The 23,390-nt window shown below is 39.8% G+C and overlaps 1 protein-coding gene across 16 annotated transcripts in view; it reads right to left on the bottom strand.

Moving 5' to 3' along the window:
- VPS13B (vacuolar protein sorting 13 homolog B) overlaps positions 1 to 23,390 on the bottom strand; it is an 807,303-nt gene that overhangs the window by 143,815 nt on the left and 640,098 nt on the right. For 15 of the 16 annotated variants that reach the window (XM_070803099.1, XM_070803104.1, XM_070803105.1 and 12 more), the window contains 3 exons: positions 22,985 to 23,187; positions 20,440 to 20,647; positions 19,959 to 20,143 (listed from right to left, as the gene is read on the bottom strand). In XM_070803099.1, the coding sequence (XP_070659200.1) occupies positions 19,959 to 20,143; positions 20,440 to 20,647; positions 22,985 to 23,187 (596 nt within the window). Of the gene's footprint in view, positions 1 to 675; positions 1,025 to 19,958; positions 20,144 to 20,439; positions 20,648 to 22,984; positions 23,188 to 23,390 lie in introns of those variants that run through there. The other variant, XM_070803109.1, reaches the window with a different exon arrangement.

A 23,390-nucleotide genomic window follows, 5' to 3' on the forward strand; every position in this document is an offset into this window, starting at 1 on the left:
GAAAAGAGTTGGATACAACTGAGCAAACTTCACTCAAGGGCTGGAAGAGAGGGAAGACTGGAGAATGACAGCTGAAGGGTACCAGGTTTCTTTCCAAGATGATAAAAATATTCTGAAATAGTGGAGATAACTGTACAACTCCATGAAAACTGCTAACATCGAAAAAACAAGAGAGTTCCATAAAATCATCTACTTTTGCTTTACTGACTGTGCCAAAGCCTTTGACTGTGTGGATCACAATAAATTGTGGAAAATTCTTAAAGGGATGGGAATACCAGACCACCTGATCTGCCTCCTGAAAAATATGTATGCAGGTCAAGAAGAAACAGTTAGAACTGGACATGGAACAACAGACTGGTTCCAAATAGGAAAAGGAGTACATGAAGGCTGTATACTGTCACCCTGCTTATTTAACTTATATGCAGAGTACATCATGCGAAATCTCAGGCTGGATTATGCACAAGGTGGAATCAAGAATGCCTGGAGAAATATCAGTAACCTCAGATACGCACATGACACCACCCTTATGGCAGAAAGCAAAGAAGAACTAAAAAGCCTCTTCATGAAAGTGAAAGAGGAGAGTGAAAAAGTTGGCTTAAAGCTCAACACTCAGAAAACTAAGATCATGACATCCAGTCCTATCACGTCATGGCAAACAGATGGGGAAACAATGGAAACAGTAAAAGACTTTATTTTTGGGGGCTCCCAAATCACTGCAGGTGGTGACTGCAGCCATGAAATTAAAAGATGCTTGCTTCTTGGAAGAAAAGGTATGACCAACCTTCAGTTCAGTTCAGTTCAGTCGCTCAGTCGTGTCTGACTCTTTGCGACCCCATGAATCGCAACACGCCAGGCCTCCCTGTCCATCATCAACTCCCGGAGTTCACTCAAACTCACATCCATCGAGTCCGTGATGCCATCCAGCCATCTCATCTTCTGTTGTGCCCTTTTCCTCCTGCCCCCAATCCCTCCCAGCATCACAGTCTTTTCCAATGAGTCAACTCTTCACATGAGGTGGCCAAACCTAGACAGCATATTAAAAAGCAGAGACATTACTTTGCCAACAAAGGTCCATCTAGTCAAAGCTATGGTTTTTCCAGTAGTCATGTATGGATGTGAGAGTTGGATTATGAAGAAAGCTGAGCACCGAAGAATTGATGCTTTTGAACTGCGGTGTTGGAGAAGACTCTTGAGAGTCCCTTGGACTGCAAGGAGATCCAACCAGTCCATCCTAAAGGAAATCAACCCTGAATATTCATTGGAAGGACTGATGTTAAAGCTGAAACTCCAATACTTTGGGCACCTGATGTGAAGAACTGACTCATTGGAAAAGACCCTGATGCTGGGAAAGAATGAAGGCAGGAGGAGAGGGGGATGACAGAGGATGAGATGTTTGGATGGCATCACTGACACAATGGACATGAGTTTGAGTAAACTCTGGGCGTTGGTGATAGACAGGGAAGCCTGGTGTGCTGCAGTCCATGGGGTCGCAAAGAGTCAGACAGGACTAAGCGACTAAACTGATGAAAATACTGAACCATTGAACCGTTCCCTTTAAATGCATGAATTGAATAGTTTAATAATTGTATCTCAAATAAGTTGCTAAAAAAAAGTGCTAACACTTTAAGAGAATCAAAATTCTTGACTTTGATGTTACATTTAAAATGTTGCTATAGGGGCTTCCCTGGTGGCTCAGTAGTAAAGAATCTGCCTGCCAAAGCAGGAGACACAATTCCTCACAATTCCTCATCTGGGACGATTCCACACATTGCAGAGCAACTAAGCCCCCTCCAGGGGATCTTACAGAAGTTATTATATCCTTCCTTTAACCCTTGTTTTATTATATGTGTGCATGTGTATACAAACAAATGCATGTAAGTGTGTGTGTGCATGCTCAGTCACTAAGTTGTGTTTGACTCTTTGCAACCCCATGAACTGTGGCCCACCAGGCTCCTCTGTCCATGAGATTTCCCCGACAAGGCTACTGGAAGCGGTTGCCATTTTCTTCTCCAGGGTATCTTCCCAACCCAGGGATCAAACCCGCATCTCCTGCACTTGCAGACAGATTCTCTACCACTGAGTCACCTGGGAAGCCCCCTAACCACTGGACCATTAGAAAATTCCCAGACTCTTTGCTCTTAACAACTAGGCTATATTACTTCTTTGGACCTTACTTTTCTCTTTCTGTTTGTTACTGTCTCAACATTGTAGCTTTCAGGAAACAACTCAAATTTTTTTTTCTGTTGTTGTTGTTTTTTTTGTTTTTTCTAATTTTATTTTATTTTTAAACTTTACATAATTGTATTAGTTTTGCCAAATATCAAAATGAATCCACCACAGGTATATACGTGTTCCCCATCCCGAACCCTCCTCCCTCCTCCCTCCCCATACCATCCCTCTGGGCCGTCCCAGTGCACCAGCCCCAAGCATCCAGCATCGTGCATCGAACCTGGACTGGCAACTCGTTTCCTACATGATATTTTACATGTTTCATTGCCATTCTCCCAAATCTTCCCACCCTCTCCCTCTCCCTCTCCCACAGAGTCCATAAGACTGTTCTATACATCAGTGTCTCTTTTGCTGTCTCGTACACCGGGTTATTGTTACCATCTTTCTAAATTCCATATATATGCGTTAGTATACTGTATTTATGTTTTTCCTTCTGGCTTACTTCACTCTGTATAATAGGCTCCAGTTTCATCCACCTCATTAGAACTGATTCAAATGTATTCTTTTTAATGGCTGAGTAATACTCCATTGTGTATATGTACCACTGCTTTCTTATCCATTCATCTGCTGATGGACATCTAGGTTGCTTCCATGTCCTGGCTATTATAAACAGTGCTGCGATGAACATTGGGGTACACGTGTCTCTTTCCCTTCTGGTTTCCTCAGTGTGTATGCCCAGCAGTGGGATTGCTGGATCATAAGGCAGTTCTATTTCCAGTTTTTAAAGGAATCTCCACACTGTTCTCCATAGTGGCTGTACTAGTTTGCATTCCCACCAACAGTGTAAGAGGGTTCCCTTTTCTCCACACCCTCTCCAGCATTTATTATTTGTAGACTTTTGGATCACAGCCATTCTGACTGGTGTGAAATGGTACCTCATAGTGGTTTTGATTTGCATTTCTCTGATAATGAGTGATGTTGAGCATCTTTTCATGTGTTTGTTAGCCATCTGTATGTCTTCTTTGGAGAAATGTCTATTTAGTTCTTTGGCCCATTTTTTGATTGGGTCGTTTATTTTTCTGGAGTTGAGCTGTAGGAGTTGCTTGTATATTTTTGAGATTAGTTGTTTGTCGGTTGCTTCATTTGCTATTATTTTCTCCCATTCTGAAGGCTGTCTTTTCACCTTGCTAATAGTTTCCTTTGATGTGCAGAAGCTTTTAAGGTTAATTAGGTCCCATTTGTTTATTTTTGCTTTTATTTCCAATATTCTGGGAGGTGGGTCATAGAGGATCCTGCTGTGATGTATGTCGGAGAGTGTTTTGCCTATGTTCTCCTCTAGGAGTTTTATAGTTTCTGGTCTTACATTGAGATCTTTAATCCATTTTGAGTTTATTTTTGTGTATGGTGTTAGAAAGTGTTCTAGTTTCATTCTTTTACAAGTGGTTGACCAGTTTTCCCAGCACCACTTGTTAAAGAGATTGTCTTTAATCCATTGTATATTCTTGCCTCCTTTGTCAAAGATAAGGTGTCCATATGTGCGTGGATTTATCTCTGGGCTTTCTATTTTTTTCCATTGATCAATATTTCTGTCTTTGTGCCAGTACCATACTGTCTTGATAACTGTGGCTTTGTAGTAGAGCCTGAAGTCAGGTAGGTTGATTCCTCCAGTTCCATTCTTCTTTCTCAAGATTGCTTTGGCTATTCGAGGTTTTTTGTATTTCCATACAAATTGTGAAATTATTTGTTCTAGCTCTGTGAAGAATACTGTTGGTAGCTTGATAGGGATTGCATTGAATCTATAAATTGCTTTGGGTAGTATACTCATTTTCACTATATTGATTCTTCCAATCCATGAACATGGTATATTTCTCCATCTATTAGTGTCCTCTTTGATTTCTTTCACCAGTGTTTTATAGTTTTCTATATATAGGTCTTTAGTTTCTTTAGGTAGATATATTCCTAAGTATTTTATTCTTTCCGTTGCAATGGTGAATGGAATTGTTTCCTTAATTTCTCTTTCTGTTTTCTCATTATTAGTGTATAGGAATGCAAGGGATTTCTGTGTGTTGATTTTATATCCTGCAACTTTACTATTGTCATTGATTATTTCTAGTAATTTTCTGGTGGAATCTTTAGGGTTTTCTATGTAGAGGATCATGTCATCTGCAAACAGTGAGACTTTTACTTCTTCTTTTCCAATTTGGATTCCTTTTATTTCTTTTTCTGCTCTGATTGCTGTGGCCAAGACTTCCAAAACTATGTTGAATAGTAATGGTGAAAGTGGGCACCCTTGTCTTGTTCCTGACTTTAGAGGAAATGCTTTCAATTTTTCACCATTGAGGATAATGTTTGCTGTGGGTTTGTCATATATAGCTTTTATTATGTTGAGGTATGTTCCTTCTATTCCTGCTTTCTGGAGAGTTTTTATCATAAATGGATGTTGAATTTTGTCAAAGGCTTTCTCTGCATCTATTGAGATAATCATATGGTTTTTATTTTTCAATTTGTTAATGTGGTGTATTACATTGATTGATTTGCAGATATTGAAGAATCCTTGCATCCCTGGGATAAAGCCCACTTGATCATGGTGTATGATCTTTTTAATGTGTTGTTGGATTCTGATTGCTAGAATTTTGTTAAGGATTTTTGCATCTATGTTCATCAGTGATATTGGCCTGTAGTTTTCTTTTTTTGTGGCATCTTTGTCAGGTTTTGGTATTAGGGTGATGGTGGCCTCATAGAATGAGTTTGGAAGTTTACCTTCCTCTGCAATTTTCTGGAAGAGTTTGAGCAGGATAGGTGTGAGCTCTTCTCTAAATTTTTGGTAGAATTCAGCTGTGAAGCCGTCTGGACCTGGGCTTTTGTTTGCTGGAAGATTTTTGATTACAGTTTCAATTTCCATGCTTGTGACGGGTCTGTTAAGGTTTTCTATTTCTTCCTGGTCCAGTTTTGGAAAGTGGTACTTTTCTAAGAATTTGTCCATTTCTTCCTCGTTGTCCATTTTATTGGCATATAATTGTTGATAGTAGTCTCTTATGATCCTTTGTATTTCTGTGTTGTCTGTTGTGATCTCTCCATTTTCGTTTCTAATTTTGTTGATTTGATTTTTCTCCCTTTGTTTCTTGATGAGTCTGGCTAATGGTTTGTCAATTTTATTTATCCTTTCAAAGAACCAGCTTTTGGCTTTGTTGATTTTTGCTATGGTCTCTTTTGTTTCTTTTGCATTTATTTCTGCTCTAATATTTAAGATTTCTTTCCTTCTACTAACCCTGGGGTTCTTCATTTCTTCCTTTTCTAGTTGCTTTAGGTGTAGAGTTAGGTTATTTATTTGACTTTTTTCTTGTTTCTTGAGGTGTGCCTGTATTGCTATGAACTTTCCCCTTAGGACTGCTTTTACCGTGTCCCACAGGTTTTGGGTTGTTGTGTTTTCATTTTCATTCGTTTCTATGCAAATTTTGATTTCTTTTTTGATTTCTTCTGTGATTTGTTGGTTATTCAGCAGTGTGTTGTTCAGCCTCCATATGTTGGAATTTTTAATAGTTTTTCTCCTGTAATTGAGATCTAATCTTACTGCATTGTGGTCAGAAAAAATGCTTGGAATGATTTCTATTTTTTTGAATTTACCAAGGCTAGCTTTATGGCCCAGGATGTGATCTATCCTGGAGAAGGTTCCATGTGCGCTTGAGAAAAAGGTGAAATTCATTGTTTTGGGATGAAATGTCCTATAGATATCAATTAGGTCTAACTGGTCTATTGTATCGTTTAAAGTTTGTGAGGAAACAACTCAAATTTTTTAAACAATGGTTTTTACTATGACTCTCATAGGGAGAAGTACTTCTATTTAGGGAAGAATAATTCATAAAAAGAGGATCATACACCATCAGCTCATATTTACTGTCCTTTCATTTTTTTATACCTCAAACATTTTTTAATACTGACCAATAAACATCAAACACGCTGATTGCTAGGCATAGTTCTTCGCTTCCAGGAAAAAATAAAAAACTTCCCCTCCCTCCTTTTTAAATGCAGGAGTATTTAATAGGAAAAGAGAAATAGGCTAATAAAATTTCTACCACCAAATAAAGTGACAGGACAAAAATGACTTCAGTATTCTTGCAGTTTGCAAATGTTTTTCATTTGCTTTAAAAGCACGTCTTACTGACAGATTCCTTCTCCACCTCTTATTCTTTTGAAGCGCAAGGAATGCTAGCATTTCAACTACTTATTTATATATTTCAAAAATCTCATTTGCTTTTTAAGTTTTCTCCACAAATTCTGCCTCAGCAAACTATTCACTCATGGACTAGAAAGTGAGTTCTCTTACTGCAACGCAGACTGAGTGATGAATGAGTTTCACAAGCAGGCCAGAGGCAGAAGCAGGTCACAAGCTGGCTAGCACAGCAGGCAGCACGGACCTAGATCCCTGGGGGGGTTACAGCTGTGACGCCAGCAGGCACTTCCAGTGTCTCCCAAGACCTCTCTCCTTCCCCTCCTCCTCAGCAAATGAGTCCCAGGTAGCCCTTAGGAGTAGTCATGTGATATACAGTTCTGGACTCTGGGATGCTGGCAGCACTGCGTGCAGGGTGTGGCTTCCCAGGAACAGCCTTTTCTCAGCTCTTTGGTTCCCTCCTCTTCCTCTGGCTGGACTGGGGACAGGAGGCTTCACGCTCATGCAGCCATCTTGGACCATGAAGGAAGAGCAAGTGCTGGGGACAGCAGAGCAGCAGAAGCAAGAAGACATCTGGGCCCTCATGACTTTGTAGAGACACGTACAGCCCTAGACCATCTGCCTTCAGGTTATTCTCATGTATGACAGGAAAAGAAGCTGGTTTTGCCTAAGCTGTTATTGTTTTGTACTTTCTATCACTCACATCTGAACCTAATCCTAATGGGCACAGAGGTCCAGTAACTCTGGCAGGATTTCTTGTTGGGATTCTTCATCAAAGACTCATACATTTTACAGGCATCCATAAACTTTTTGAAACTATATGTGAAGTCGTGCGTGCATTCATGTGCTTTTCAGGGAGAAGAGGCCTACAGCAACTCAACTTTTCAGATCCTCAACTTTCCTATCTGTAAGAAGGGGAGAACACTGCTCACTTCTGCGGTTGACTTCAGGAGCAGATATAAACTGCATACAGAGTAGCATGGTGAATAGTGCCTAGCATGAGAGGTACTCCTCTTATTTCCCAAATTTTGTAAATAGTCTTATCGTATTTCCTATGAAGCTGAAGTCTAACTGACATCTATGCTATGACTTCTCTTACTCTCATTAAATTGCGATACTGGTTGTCAAGAACACAGATTATTTCTCTACGTCTCCTGCATTCATTTCTTTTTCTCCATACCAGTTATTATCCCCCATCTCCTCACACCCTATCCCTCCAGTTACAGCTTTTGCCATCTCTTCTCTGAGACCCCTAACAGGTCTTCTACTTTTTTTAAAAATTAATTTTTTGTGTGTGTGTGTGGCTATGCCACATAGCTTGTGGGATCTTAGTTCCTCCACCAGGAATTGAACTCTGCAGTAAAAAGGCCCTGGCAGTGAAAGCACCAAGTCCTAACCACTGGATTACCAGAGAATTCCCAGGTCTCATTTTTGGTCTCTTCTCACTCCATTCCACTCTCTACCTTAATTTACCTAAGGTCCTGGACTGCCAATGGTTTTCCAATGCCCATCAAACAAAATACAAACTCCATACTCTAAAAGTAGTCAAGCTGTACAACACAGAGGAAGTTATGATTAATAAAAACCTAGATTTGAGTCTCTGTTTTACCTCCTTACTTGCTTTATGATCTTGGAAAGACTAGGTAACTTCTCAGAACGTAAGTAACCCCAGCTCTAGAGATAACAGGACAAACTACACAGGGTTACAGAGAGGATACAAGAGATATGACATGTAAAAGGACAAGTTTGGTGCCTGGTACATACTAGATGCTCAGTAAATGTGTTACTTTCTTTCTCTGCATGGAATGGTGGTAGACTAAAAACCCAAGTCTAAGGCTTATCCCTTATCCACTAATCTGTTATTTTCATAATTTGTGCTGGTCAAACCAGATTATTTGCAAACCCCCAAGCTTAAATTCTGTATTCTTTTACTCAATTTTGAAATTTTGCTCAGGCTCATCTTTTCTTCCTATACCCTTTCCCCTCATTTTATATGTTGAAATCCTATTTGGCCTTTAAGGATCCTCTCAATTGCCATCACTCTCCTTGCTTTAAAGCCATGTTCTCCAGGTGTCTCCCATATCAAATCAGTTCTGTCTTGCCTTATTCTTTGTACTTGTTATCCCTTCTAAAGACTAGAGGTGCCTTGACAGCAGAACTAGAGCCCTCTCCTCCTCTGCGTATTTAATGGCCCTAGCTCAGATCTTTTTATCTGTATTTACCGAATTAAAGCTCAAAGTTCTCAAGCGGAGCTCTTTTTAATGTATTCCTAGATCTTTTTTTTTTTTTTTAAATACTTTTACAACACCATGAAGACAGGATGATTTAAACGTATCCAGGGAATACTCTATTTTAGGTTCCCTTCATTGTCCAAAAAAGGAGGCAATGGCTTCTGGATGCAGAACACTTAGTAGTCGATCCAGCACTGTTACCCATCATTCAAAACCATTTATTTTTGTGTCCACTGAGTATGCATGACTTTTTCCTTTCCTTTATTTTCTAAGAGTCTGGCTCTGCCTCTTACTTCCTCAAAGCCCGCAAGGCTTCTTTTTCTTTTCTGTATTTCAGCAACAATGAATCTCCTATCTGGCTTTGAGCACCCCTCCTAAAGATGATGGATAGGAGCAAGGCCTTCTGGGACACATTAGCACAGCTGCCAGTGGGCAGGAGGTGCTTATAAAATAAAAAGGCTCGGGATTCTGGGAACATATGTGCAGCTATAAGTGAACCGCCCAACACAGTTGAAAAGAAACACCCAAGAACACTTCCTTTTATTCTTTTTAAGTTGTGCGTGGAAGAGGCAAATCATATTAGATTGCAAGTAACTCTCAGAAGGATTCTTTTCCCCTCGTGTCACCATGTGCTAATATCATAACCTTTGCCTATCAGGTCCATGTGCTTTAGAATCATAGAAAGCTTGTAAAGTCAAGTTTAAAGCAGCAAAAGTCTAGTTTTTAATTTATTGGGTAATACTGAGTATTACTCTCTGACTTGGAACATTTTTGCATGTAATTAAAAAAAAAGAATAAAATCCACACAACTAGAAGGTTTAAGGAAGCTTCAGTTCAAGCTGTGAATAAGTAAGATGTCATTAGAAAAGCCAAACAAATCACCAAGCTACAGACATTAGGCATCACATTGTAAACTCAAACAGAAAATTATTTTATAGGTAAAGATCTCATACATCACTAGAACTGAGAGTATTTATAGAAATCCGTGAAGTTGCTAATGTGTTACACAGTCATTGCACTTAAAAACGAAGCACTGATCAAGATAGATACTTGGGGAAAAGAAAATATCTCTTACGTATCTGTAAGATATAGAAACCTGCTTAATCTATCTTTTGGGAAGTCACCTGGGGAGGAAAATGAGAAGATTTAAAAAGCTTGTGATGTATAGAGAGAAACAGCTTTGCCAGATATTTGCAAGAGGAAAAGCTGGAGAAACCATAGCAAAAAGAAGTAAATTTCTTTTAGTGAGGCAGTCTTTCTTGAGACCCTGCTGGCAGTGGCGACTCTTCTCCAACACCACAGGCCACATATAAAAGGGTTCCCTCTTGCAAGAGCAGAATATACTGTGAAGATCTTCAGAGGTGGTCAGACAGGAAAGCAGCAACCGTCAGCAGGAGGCCAGTATTGACCATGAGCTGCGCCAGGCTAGCCAGGGTGGCGAATGAGAACAGTTAGAGCTATGACATAGGATGACTCCCTCTGCGGGTATCTGCAAAGCTCACAAATGACCCCTAATTCGCAGCCATGTTGGGGAATTTGATTCCACCCCTTAGCTGAATGGGCCAAGAGTGCCTGATGACAAACGAGGCCCATCAAGAATGTGGAACTGGACCAGAGGCTGGACTTGTAGGTGTGACTCTGAGAGCCCTGAGAGTTGTGGGGAGACTACCAGGTGGCCTGAGAAACAGGGAAAAAAGAAGCTGCTGCTGCTGCTGCTAAGTCACTTCAGTCATGTCCGACTCTGTGTGACCCAATGGACAGCAGCCCACCAGGCTCCCCTGTCCCTCGGATTCTCCAGGCAAGAACACTGGAGTGGGTTGCCATTTCCTTCTCCAATGCATGAAAGTGAAAAGTGAAAGTGAAGTTGCTTAGTCATGTCTAACTCTTCGCGACCCCATGGACTGCAGCCTACTCGGCTCCTCTGTCCATGGGATTTTCCAGGCAAGAGTACTAGAGTGGGGTGCCACTGCCTTCTCCGAAAAAAGAAGCTAGTCTGCTGAAAAAGAGTAAAGCAAATATGAGGAAAGAAGCAGAGAGAGGAATATAGCAGGTCAATACTCCCCTGGATTTCCTGTCTTCCATTCTTGGCCCCGTCCTTTACTAAAGGCCCAGACGCATCTTGCCCTTGGCCTCTAGGCCTCCCCCACTATCTCTTGACACGAGCTGTCGCCTCTGTTTTTCGCTAGGCCAGCTTCAGGGGTTTTCTGCTATCTGCTGACCTGCTACCTTGCAGGCACTGCTGGTGTAGCTGGGGGAAGGTTGCACCTCCTCTAACAGCCATTCTCAGTCAGTGGAAGCATTTCATTAATCACATGCAGAGCCATCACTCTCAATAAGTACTATGACAGACTATAACCAGAAAAGTGCCTTTCTCAGAAAATAGGGCTTTCTTGGTCTGTCCCAGTAGAGCTGAGGGCCTCTGATCAGTTGAGGGGACAGTGATGAGGATGGTGACATCATAGTGACAGCAGTTACTGAGTGCTGTAACAACTTACTGAGCCTTTAACTACGTATGACATCATAGTGTGTGAGTGAAAGGTGCTCGGCCGTGTCCGACTCTTTGCGACCCCAGGACTACACAGTCCATGGAATTCTCCAGGCCAGAATACTGGAGTGGGTATCCTATCCCTTCTCCAGGGGATCTTCCTGACCCAGGGATTGAACCAGGGTTTCCTACATTGCAGGCGGATTCTTTACCAACTAAGCTATCAAGGAAGCCATGCCTGGTGCTTAACATAAATTGTCTTTCCTCCTCCCAACTCTTCAAGGTAGTTAAGAGTGGGGTTTTGTTTGGAAAGGTTTATGACACACTGTACAATAGAGACGTCATCCAGGAGAGGCCAGCGTGCTGGGAAGGCAGGTGCCACGGGAGGGTACTTAGCATGACAGATTCATCATGATTTACGACCTGGCCATGGGTCTTGCAGTCTCAAAAAATGCCCACGGTGTCCCAGGACTGGCTAGATTTAGGAATGCTGAATCATGTAACCAAGTTCACTAGAGACTGATATATAAACCAGATGCCAAGATATTAATTTACCACGAGATGTATCACTGCCAAACAGCCTGGATACTGATGCTGGCCTGAGAAGTGTACGAAACTCTCTTTAGACAGACTGCATCAGGAGTCAAACTATTAGAAGGATATTTGGGTGGTTAGATGATTTGGATGTTAGGCCCAGAGATCTGACAGCTGCTACATTCATCTCCATAAAGGGGATTTAAGCTACCAGGTGAACCAGACACTTAGGCACCGTTTCTTTGGATGCTACAAGGACGGCTTCTTCCAACAAATGCTTCTATGACCATCCTAGGCTTCTAGAACTGACCAGTTCTCCTTATGAAGGAAAGGTTCTTTATTTAGATATCGTAATACCCAAACAGTCTTGTGTGTCTGGGAGTCCTTTTATTTATTTAAGGTGATTTTGCATTTTGGTCTGATTCATTATTTCATGATTGAACAGTCTGAAGCCAAAGAGTAATTTTATTTTCTTTCCATATTTCTCAACAGAGTTCCTAACTATCACTCATATGTGTCATTTATAATATGAATACTGTACTGTTTTACAAATACAGTAAAGAACATAAGTTTTGGAGTCAGAAAGACCTGGGATGAAATTCTGGCTCTTCCATTTTTTTTTTTTTAATTTTATTTAATTTTTAAACTTTACATAATTGTATTAGTTTTGCCAAATATCAAAATGAATCCACCACAGGTATACATGTGTTCCCCATTCCATTTTTAAGTTTAATGATTCAAGACCAGTTAATTTTTCATGGCCTCAGTTTCCACACTTATAACATGGGGATACTCCCCACCACCCACTGCAAAAATGAGATTTAATGAGGCTATGTACTTGAAACACCTGACACAGAGCTGGATGTAAAAAACAAAGACGATCAGAACACTTCGGAGCAAAAACAACATAGATCTCAATCATTTAGACTCTCCTTGGCTTCTAACTATGCATTGTTTTGTTTGTTATTCTCCCAATGTGGTTTCACTTTGATTTTTATAATTATATTAGTGTTATTTTAAAAACTAATTTCCCTGACTTTTGAGTTGGATAAATAAAAACGAACTGGGCATGAGTACACTGATTTCTTTGGCTTACCATTCTCTTTCTCCACCAGAAATAAACAAATGACAGAGTCTGCTTTTTGTCTTTTTCTTCCTGTTATCCTAGAGAAGATATCTTTTATGAACACTGGTCATTTTTTTTTTTTCATGTAAGAGATTTAGACCTAATTCTGAAGCTTGAAAATGCCTTAACTGTGAAAGTGCTATGAAATTATAGAGCTTTAGTAACAAACTTATTCTTTTTTTTGCCAATTAATTCCATTTACTCTTCTAAATGTCATAATTCCCCAAATTACATGATTTCTCCTATATAAATGTGTCTATCCTAATACATATTCAGCTATTCTATCTCCTGAATTTGCATATGTAATTATGGCCTCTCTTTTCAATTAGATTATAATCCCTACAAGAGTAAGGGCAGATCTTCTGTCTCTTCATATCTTCATTGTCATATGCTATATTGAAAAGGTATTCAACATTTATTGATGATAAATGCTACAATGTGGAAATAAAAGTAACAGATATATATGTTTATCTTCTCATTTGTTAATTATATTCACATTTTCTGAAGGTACAGATCTGATTTTAAATGTCTATTTCATTTTTCTAATGTAAGGTTTTGTGAACCTGTGTTCATTTTTTCTCGAAATTACTTAAACATTTTCTTTCCCTTTTATCTGACTTTAACACCAGTAGTCTTATGTATACCCTAGATATTTTCTACATTAAGAGAAACGTCTGACTTCAGCTCTTATGTCTTTACTTTTAATCCATACAGTATGTTATCCTTTATTTTACTTCTTTAACTTTACTTCACATCTGCTTAAATTGCTCCAGTGATCCCAACCCAATACTGAATGTTTATCTTGAATTGTAATGTTCAAGCTTTATACTCTTGAGATCCTTGGGGAAAGATGATTATTTAGTTTGGGCTACTGTCATATACTTAATGAAGATATCTAAACATTTAGTACAATATATAAATGAAAATAAATATTAAAACCAGAGTAATACAGTACTGAGAGAACAAGAACAAGCACCATGACTGAACTATGTGACAATTAAAATCCCCATTACCAATTCCACTACAAAGTATGAATTAAAATTTCACAATCTGAGAACATGGGTATTTCCAAAATGGAAACCTCAGTAGGCCGTATACACACAGGATGAGGAGAGAGGAAAACCTACAGTATATGCCAGACACAGTGCCAGAAGTTTCTTACCTTTCAGCTCACTTCAATAGCACATCTATTCTAGTAGGTTGCTGGTATTACTCTACCTTGAGGTGGCGATAGTGGCAAAGAACCTGCCCACCAACACAGGAGATTCAAGAGAGGCAGGTTTGATCCCTGGGTTGGGAAGATCCCCTGGAGTAGGAAATGGCAACTCACTCCAGTATTTCTGCCTGGGAAACCCCATGGACAGAGCAGCCTGGCGGTTACAGTCCATGGGAACGCAAACAGTCAGCCACGACTGAGCAATTGAGCACAAATACACTACTAACACTTAAATTTAACATGATAAAATTGAATGCAAAATATGCTCCTTTTGCTTTTTGTGAACATTAATTTCAGGGTCTTTATTCTGAACCTATGGCTAGTTTAACATCATAGAACTGTTTTCCATATTTTTCAGTACAATCACAAAATAAATTCCATAAAGTCATATGAGGAGCCTGGTTTATAAATCCCAATATTAATCATGGAAACACATATAAACAAATACATTTAAGGAGTCTATGTAAGGTCAGTTTTTTTATGAACCAAATAATACTGAAGGAAAAAAAAATCCAAACTTGATTTTGTTTTCAGGACTAAAACCCAGGAGATTAACTTACTTTTGTACTTAGGAACTAGCCCCTGCCTAGGGGCAGTGGACTTGGCAGAATATTCAATGATCTCACCAAGAGCCCATGTAACGTAATGACATTAGACTGTGTGTTTATACTAGGTAATACCACTGAAGCATAAAACACAATGCATCCGGACATAATTCAGTTTGTAAAACCAAATGCATTCAATAGCCCCATAAAATAATGGCAAACAATGGAATATGTCTGAATTACACAGACCAGGAACATAGATATCCATGTACTCATCCACCCATTCAATATACTGAGCATCTCGACAGCAGTGGGTACTATAAGGAACATAATGACAAATCAGATGTGACCATTTCCTTTGGAAACCTAGGTGGGAGACAAGATATGGATGACTAAAACGTGAAGACTAGGTGAGAAACAGCATAAACTTGATGCCATGAAGTGTTACAGGATGTCAGAGAAAGGCAGTATCATGGGTGGAGAGGGTGTCCAGGAAAGGCTTCCAGATGGCACTGGAGCTGTCTGGAAGTATGGACTGGATTTCAGCAAAAAAGAGACAGATGCCCAGGCAGAGGGAGTGGTCCAGTCGTGGGCGGCCACCAGCCCCTTTGACCAGAGCAGAGATTGTGTATAAGGGAAGGAAAGGCAAAGCTGGGCCTGGAGGTTTAGCAGGGCCCTCAAGGCCGGTCTAGCAGAGTGACTGGACCACTGAAGGTTTTCCTCCTGGAGAAGGAAATGGCACCCGACTCCAGTACTCTTGCCTGGAAAATTCCATGGATGCAGGAGCCTGGGAGGCTACAGTCCATGGAGTTGCAGAGTCAGACATGAATGAGCGACTTCACTCACTACTTCCAGGTCAGTCTAACAGAGTGACAGGACCATGGAAGGTTTTCCTCAGGGAATGACACAATCCACCTTTTCCTTTAAGAACTCAGTAGGGCAGGTTGGAAGAAGAGATTGAAGGCTGAAATTCCATTTCAGTTCAGTTCAGTTCAGTCGCTCAGTTGTGTCCGACTCTTTGTGACCCCATGAATCGCAGCACGCCAGGCCTCCCTGTCCATCACCAACTCCTGGAGTTCACTCAGACTCATGTCCATCAAGTCAGTGATGCCATCCAGCCATCTTATCCTCTGTCGTCCCCTTCTACTCCTGCCCCCAATCCCTCCCAGCATCAGAGTCTTTTCCAATGAGTCAACTCTTCGCATGAGGTGGCCAAAGTACTGGAGTTTCAGCTTTAGCATCATTCCTTCCAAAGAAATCCTAGGGCTGCTCTTCTTCAGAATGGACTGGTTGGATCTCCTTGCAGTCCAAGGGACTCTCAAGAGTCTTCTCCAACACCACAGTTCAAAAGCATCAATTCTTCAGCACGCAGCCTTCTTCACAGTCCAACTCTCACATCCATACATGACCACAGGAAAAACCATAGCCTTGACTAGACAGACCTTTGTTGGCAAAGTAATGTCTCTGCTTTTGAATATGCTACCTAGGTTGGTCATAACTTTCCTTCCAAGGAGTAAGCGTCTTTTAATTTCATGGTTGCAGTCACCATCTGCAGTGATTTTGGAGCCCCCCAAAATAAAGTCTGACACTGTTTCCACTGTTTCCCCATCTATTTGCCATGAACTGATGGGACCAGATGCCATGGTCTTCGTTTTCTGAATGTTGAGCTTTAAGCCAACTTTTTCACTCTCCTCTTACTTTCATCAAGAGACTTTTTAGTTCCTCTTCACTTTCTGCCATAAGGGTGGTGTCATCTGCATATCTGAGGTCATTGATATTTCTCCCAGCAATCTTGATTCCAGCTTGTGATTCTTCCAGCCCAGCGTTTCTCATGATGTACTCTGCATAGAAGTTAAATAAGCAGGGTGACAATATACAGCCTTGACGTACTCCTTTTCCTATTTGGAACCAGTCTGTTGTCCCATGTCCAGTTCTAACTGTTGCTTCCTGACCTGCATAAAGATTTCTCAAAAGGCAGGTCAGGTAGTCTGGTATTCCCATCTCTTTCAGAATTTTCCAGTTTATTGTGATCCACACAGTCAAAGGCTTTGGCAATTTAGGCAATCCCATTTAAGAGGCTTTATTTTGGTCCAGGCATTTGAATATGAAGGAGAAGTGGAGGGAAGGAAATTAACATTTATTAAGAGCTCACTTTGTGTAAGGCATTTGTTTTAGCTTTAATATTTCACTTAAGTCTCATGGAAAAAACTCTGAAAGGTAAATAGTGTTGACTCAGATGTTCGGTTGAGGAAATTAAGTCTCCAAGAGATGAGCAGTTTGCCTAAGGTCACTGAATTAGTAAAACACAAAGGGGGAGGGGACAGGAGTCAGCAGCTGAGACTTTAATGTCCAGGTTACCTACACTAGACCAGGTTGATAAACAGACTTCTTTTCACAGGTTCCCTGCTATTCAGGATTGGGAGTTCAATATTTTAGCTGTGTCTCTGGTACAGATCTAGAGATACTTACATAGACTGGGAGAAGGATTCTGACAACACAGAGGTTTAACGCTGAATACTTGAATGCTTAAATTATGGAAACTCTTCTGCCCCAAACAACCACAGAAACCTGCCTGCTGCACAGATAGCTTCTAATGACTGAACAGTGTCTCATCCATCTCTGACCCCCTCAGGAGTATGCCCAGGTTCTGGCACTGCCAGGGCTCAAGAAAAAAGCTGTCATATTTCCACAGATGAGGTCACCCCAACCCCTGGGATGAATTTTGCTCCTCACCAGGTGAATATAAGGCTAGGCCAGGAGCTCAGTAGCATTCTTCTGTCTCAGCTGTTAGCTTTGGGTGTTCTTGATCAGCACTGGGATCTAGCCTTCCCCTTCAGCTTACAGTAGGTATAACCCTGTCTTGCTTCTTAGACCAGCAGCCTTGTCTTTGAACTCTGCCACACATCAGTTCCTCTCTCTCCAAGAAGATACGAAATATAGCAGGACTTCTCTGATATCAACTCTTGTCTTGTTGAAACCTGCCAGGCTTCCCTCACGCGGTGCTTATGCGCCAAGTCTACTGTAAAGGCCCCCGGACTGTCCCAGATCGCCTAGACTACTTCCGCTGGTCTGGAGAGCCATTAGACCCCAGCTCTTTCTGGTCTAGCCTGTGCTTCTGCGTGATGAAAAGACTTTTGGCGATAATCATTGTAACAGTACTGGTAGTCCCCATACTTACATAGCATTTACTATGTGCCAGGCATTGTTCTAGGTGTCTTATAAATATTCATTCCTATAGCCATTACATTATTAATAGCCTTATTTTATTGATGAAAGAAAAGCAAAATAGAAAACCTGAGGTCGAGAGACTACTTTACTTGTCTAAGGTGACACAGCTTGAAAATGGCAGAGCCAGAATCTGAACCCAGGCATTCTGGCTATAGTTCATTCCCATAACCACTCTGCTCTCCTGCCTCTCCAGTGGCAGTGAGAAGATGAAGAACATGTCATTAGTGAATGTACTTTCTAACTTAAATGCTCTGTTTAATACAACTGGCGTAATACTGCTTGCTACCAATGGTTATCAGGCTTAGGATAATTTTTAACTATAAATCTGAACCCTAAAATCAGTTACAAAAAAAGCCCTTTACATGATGCTGAAACATTGATATATGAGTATTTTCATTGTGACTGAAAATACTACAGATGTTCTGCATTTAGGCTAGTCGAACAAGACAGTAGGATTCAAAGACAATGCCACTTTGTTCAGCAAAAATAATCCAAGAATACTGGTAGAGAAGATAATCATGAATATGACTCTGACAGATGGGGAAGCAAATGTGAACATTTAAGAATCAAAGTAGAGTTGCTACGAGGACAGATCTTAGAAGTCTTCATCACAAGGGAAAAAAATGAAAGTAGAGACAGTTGACATTGTGGCAAATTGGATAGTTCTGCACACTCTGGTTTATTTGACAAAATGACACATTTCATTGTTATCAATTCAGAAGGTGAACATCTGATTATATTATAATCAAGAATCTAAATAAGAATTAAATAAGCCTATAATAGGTAGTGTGGACTCCTCTGATTTGTATTATTATTCTGACTTAAATATAGATCAGTCATTAAAAAAAACAAACTGGTTTATATTTATTTATGAGGGGCTGGAGATAAGTGATCAGGACATACCAGAGAGGTGGGCAGTGCAGAGACGATAGGTCCTTGTGGGCCAGAGTAAGATACTGAATTCTGTTCTCAGTATCAGAGGAAGGTTTCAAGTTAGGGGAGTGAGGTAATCTCATCTACATTTTTAAAAGATCACTGTGGTTGCTATTTGAAAAGTGCATTGCAGGGAGTCAAGGATGGGTTCACAGAGACCAGTTAGGAAGCTACTGTATTAGGGGATAGAAGATGGTGGCTTGGACTCAAATTGTACCAGTAGAAACACAGAGAAGTAGATGGAATAGGGACATATTTGGAGGTAGAGCTGACAGGACATGTTGATGTGGGAAGTTAGAGAAAAAGAGCAATCAGGAATGCCTTCAAGTGAATGACTGTGTGATTGAGCAACAGGTGGAAGACTAGGAGAAAAACAAATTTTAGGAGAAATTCAGGTCTGTAGAATTAATAAGTAGAATAATAATACAGTGATATCTGCACTCGAGGAAATGATGGACAACAAACTTTGCACAGAATCATAGGGAATATAATCACTCATTAGATGGCTTTCCTACAAGCCTACCACTGGTCCAGGACCATTTTCAACTCTGGAAATGAAATGAAAATTGTCACCCTTTCCAGCCTTATGGGGGCATATATTATTTCATAGAACAGCTCTAAACATGCTGAAGGGTGTGAGCACGTGCTAGGTTATTCAGAAGATGTGTGGTGGGGGCCTCCCTGGTGGATTAGTGGTAAAGAATCTGACTTCCAATGCAGGGGACATGGCTTTGATCCCTGGTCTGGGAAAATCCCACATGCCCTGGGGCAACTAAACCTGAGCGCCACAACTACTGAGTCAGTGCTCTAGGGCCTGGGAACCACAGCTACTTAGCCCATGCGCTCTATATGTACTCTGCGACAGGAAAAGCCCCCGCAATGAGAAGCCCGCACACTGCAATGAAGAGCAGCCCCCACACACCGCAACGAGAGAAAAGCCTGTGCCACAGTGAAGATCCACCCCATCCATAAAAGAATAAACCTTAAAATAAAAGAAAAAGAAACTGTGTGGTGAACGCAGTGACACTGCTTGTCCCATTACAGCTGGAGACCATGTAGGCTACAGGTCAAAGAGGAGAGCCAAGAACTCTCAAAACTGCTATGTACCATGAATCTGAATAACTTCATTCCCTTATTTTAACATTTCTAGTGTGCATGTGTCTTGTGTGTATGTGTACATATGTATGTTTGTATGTGCACATACATGTATATTTCTCTGAGACAACTGGCGGAAAAGATAGGTATGCTCCCAATATTTTTCCAAGTATCTGATCAGCACCTTCCCACAGTGTTTTTATTTTGAAATGAAGAATCATTCCAAACCTGCAGCATGTCACCAAGGTCTGCTGTGCTAATGTCTGGATCCTCGGTGGTGTTGAAGGGCACAGGAGTTATGCGTACAAGGGTGAGCACTCTAGGTTCTGGGTATCTCCATAGCATCATCCCTGGGCTATCTTCGGTTTCATTGTAAAACAAGACTTCATAGACACCAGGCATTTTCAAAGGTTCTGTTAAATGAAAGTATAATTAATTGTATGTTTCTGAAGTGGGACATGTTGGTTCATTACAGCAAGAAAAAATTATGAATATAAAAGAAAAGAATATAAAGAAGCTGTCTGATCATGTTTACATGGTTTAAGAGAGGAACAAATCAAGAATCTTCCCTTAAGAGAGACTGAAAGGCAAAGTACTGTTTTGGTACTGCAGGTATTCTATGCACTTAGTTTTCAAGTGATGTTGAACTGTTATCATTTACCTAATATGGAGGTAAACACACAGTCATAGTGAGGCTATCGCTACTTACCAGCATCCCGTATATACTGAAATAGACCTGTCCGTAGGTCATCTGAACTTTGTTCACTTTTAAATATCTGATTTTTTTCCAAAGGAGATGGCATTTGTGGAACTGCTTCAGAAACTTTCGCTTCAAAATTTCCTTCCTCGTTAAGGTATCCACTGAGTAATTCATGTAGAAGAATTAAGCAATTCAAATGTTCTTGACCCCAGAAAACCTTTAAAATCATATGAAAAATTTTACTGGCTTTAAATACAAATATCTCATGAGGATAATTAGGTACGATCATATTTGAATTAGTTCAAGACTATAATTACATTTAATTACTGATAATAACCAACCTGTAATTTTTAAGCAATTCACTTTTGGGATGAAATTCTATTATTGGGGAAATACATAGAAACAAGAAAATCAAGCAAATCCTATAATGTGTGGGTAGCAATCAATTTTAAATGCTGAATTGATAATAAAATTATGTAGATGAGAGGTAATGTTTATGAATTAACTTAGTTAAGTGGGAAAAGAACACTGAATACAGTATGAGAGAAGCAATGAAGATCCTTTCAGGTCAAAATGTTAATAATAACAGGTTTGTAGAATAGCTTCTATTTTGTCATGAGATTACATGAACACATCCTGCTATTAGGGTTCCTTTCTTTGTACTTTGACTTTCAGAGAAAAAGAGAAGGAAGATGCTCAATGAGCTTGAACTTAAAAGGCTCCCAATTTCAGTGTTTAGTGAGAAAGTACCAACCAACACAGCCCTTGAGAACCAGCTGCACAGGAGCTACAGTAGAGTTTCAGAACAAACTCTTGCTACTTCATCTAACAGAGAGGATCACCTTCCCTTTTTCTGCAGGTGAAGACTGTCTATAACAGAAGGATGACCAGTGGGGAATAATGATTAATGTCAGAGGACTTAAACATTTAATAAAGTTGAATTTCTCCAAATATTTCAGGTGAAAGCATTACAACTGTAATTTTCTAGAGAGCCAGGTAATACAGAAAAGAAGAAAAGAATATACAAAGGTAGAAAAGAATAAGCCTATGCTTTGTGGGCAAGTTTTAAACCCTAAGTTTAAGTCCTACCTCTGGAATTAAGGCATCTCAGAAATGAAGGTAAGAGATATGATACTAAGTCTATTTTTCCCTCATCAATCTTATTTGTATTGAATCTGAAAAAAATAGTGATAGGTGAAAAGTCAAGTTGGCGAGTCAAATACCATGCTCCAGCTCTTAAAATGTCAAGAGGCTTTATAATATAGAGATTATATACTTTGTTTTGCTTTTATTCTTGTTTTTAATGTGGATTTACTTTGCTTCCTTGGAAAAATGGTAATGCAATTAATATTCTTGACAAAACAACACATAAGCACAAGCTTAGTAAATATATGAAGATTTATAACAGATACTAAAAATCTCCAGACCAATATAAAGCAGTAAGTTATTAGGCTCTGCCCACATCGAGCTCTGTGTCAGTAAGAAAACTGGTGAAACAGTGGAGGCAAGACAGCTTATAGATTAAAACAAGAAATCCATATTTAATATGCCTCAACTATTAACAAATTAGTCATTTCCACTTTCTATAACTCTGAATTTCTCAAGCTCTTTAGATCTGTGTCACATTTGGGGGACATCAAATCATACCAAAAAAACCTTCAAATTCTATCCAAATAGAAAATTATCAAGAAATAAATTGGATAACCTCACATATTCTGCACTTGGCTGCAAATCAAATGCATAAAACACTGCAGTGTGAAGTTGTATGTCATGTTAGTCATCAGACAGCATAACAGCTAAACAACATGTCATTAGGAAATGGCTCATGTATTACTGATGACACTGCCTGAGACAGGCTGACTACTTTATAGTAGAAAAGTCTACACATTAGGAAAAAGTTTATTGATTCAGCAATTCCAAACATGTCCTCACAATACTTATACACAAATATTTATAGCAGCATTATTCATAATAGCCAAAAGTGGATGGAATCTAAACGTCCATCAACTGCTGAATGGATAAATAAAATGAGGTACATCAATACAGTGGAGTATTATTTGGTTGTAAAAAGAATAAAGTACTGGCACCTGCAGAAACATGAATGAACCTTGAAAACATTATGCTAAGTGAAAGAAGCTATTCACAAAAGACCGCATTTCATATGATTCCATTTATATGAAATGTCCAGAAGAGTCAGAGACAGAAAATAGTGGTCTCCTAGTTCTGGGGAGGGGATCAGAGGATGATGGGGAGTGTGAATGGTTGAAGGGTTTTGCAAGTAGGTGTGTGAGAATATTTTAAAATGGATTGTTGTGATGACCACGTGACTCTGTGAATACATTAAAAAAATCACTGAATGCTATACTCTAATTAGGTGAATTGTATGGTTTGTGAATTATGTTTTAATAAAGCTGTTAAAAAAGTTTAGTAAGACACCAATCCGACAATACCCTTTCTCACCACACTAAGTTTAAAATTTAATGAAACAGTTCAAAAAAATGAACAAAGGCTAGTTTAAAACTTGTGGGAAAAAATGGGGCCAATCCCCACAGACCTGTAGCAGACCTCCTCTTAAATCAATGGATATTTTTGGTATGGACTGTTCTGGGCCTGGATCGCCACTGTGTTTACACCACTTAGCTTCCAAATTGGCAGTAGCACAACACGGTCCTATTAGAATCCGACTTCTTTCTTTGAGACACGTTTTAAGGAGAAAATCATTTACGCTGAGTAGAAAAGATGACCCAAGAATCACACCTAGAGGGTAAAAAAAAAGAAGAGATGGAGAGAGGTAGATAATGTAAGTCTTCCTTGTCAAGAAAAAAAGTATGATTGGGCAAGAATTATCTGTATTTTTTAAGAGTGTCAACTCATCCTTTGTCAGAGTTTTCTTTTCAGTTGGCTTTTCCCCACAGCTTCATGCCATTTATATAGAATTCTAGCTATGAAGCAGGTATACC

This window comes from Bos indicus, chromosome 14 (genome assembly GCF_029378745.1).
Source record: "Bos indicus isolate NIAB-ARS_2022 breed Sahiwal x Tharparkar chromosome 14, NIAB-ARS_B.indTharparkar_mat_pri_1.0, whole genome shotgun sequence".
In the NCBI taxonomy this organism is placed as follows: domain Eukaryota; kingdom Metazoa; phylum Chordata; class Mammalia; order Artiodactyla; family Bovidae; genus Bos; species Bos indicus.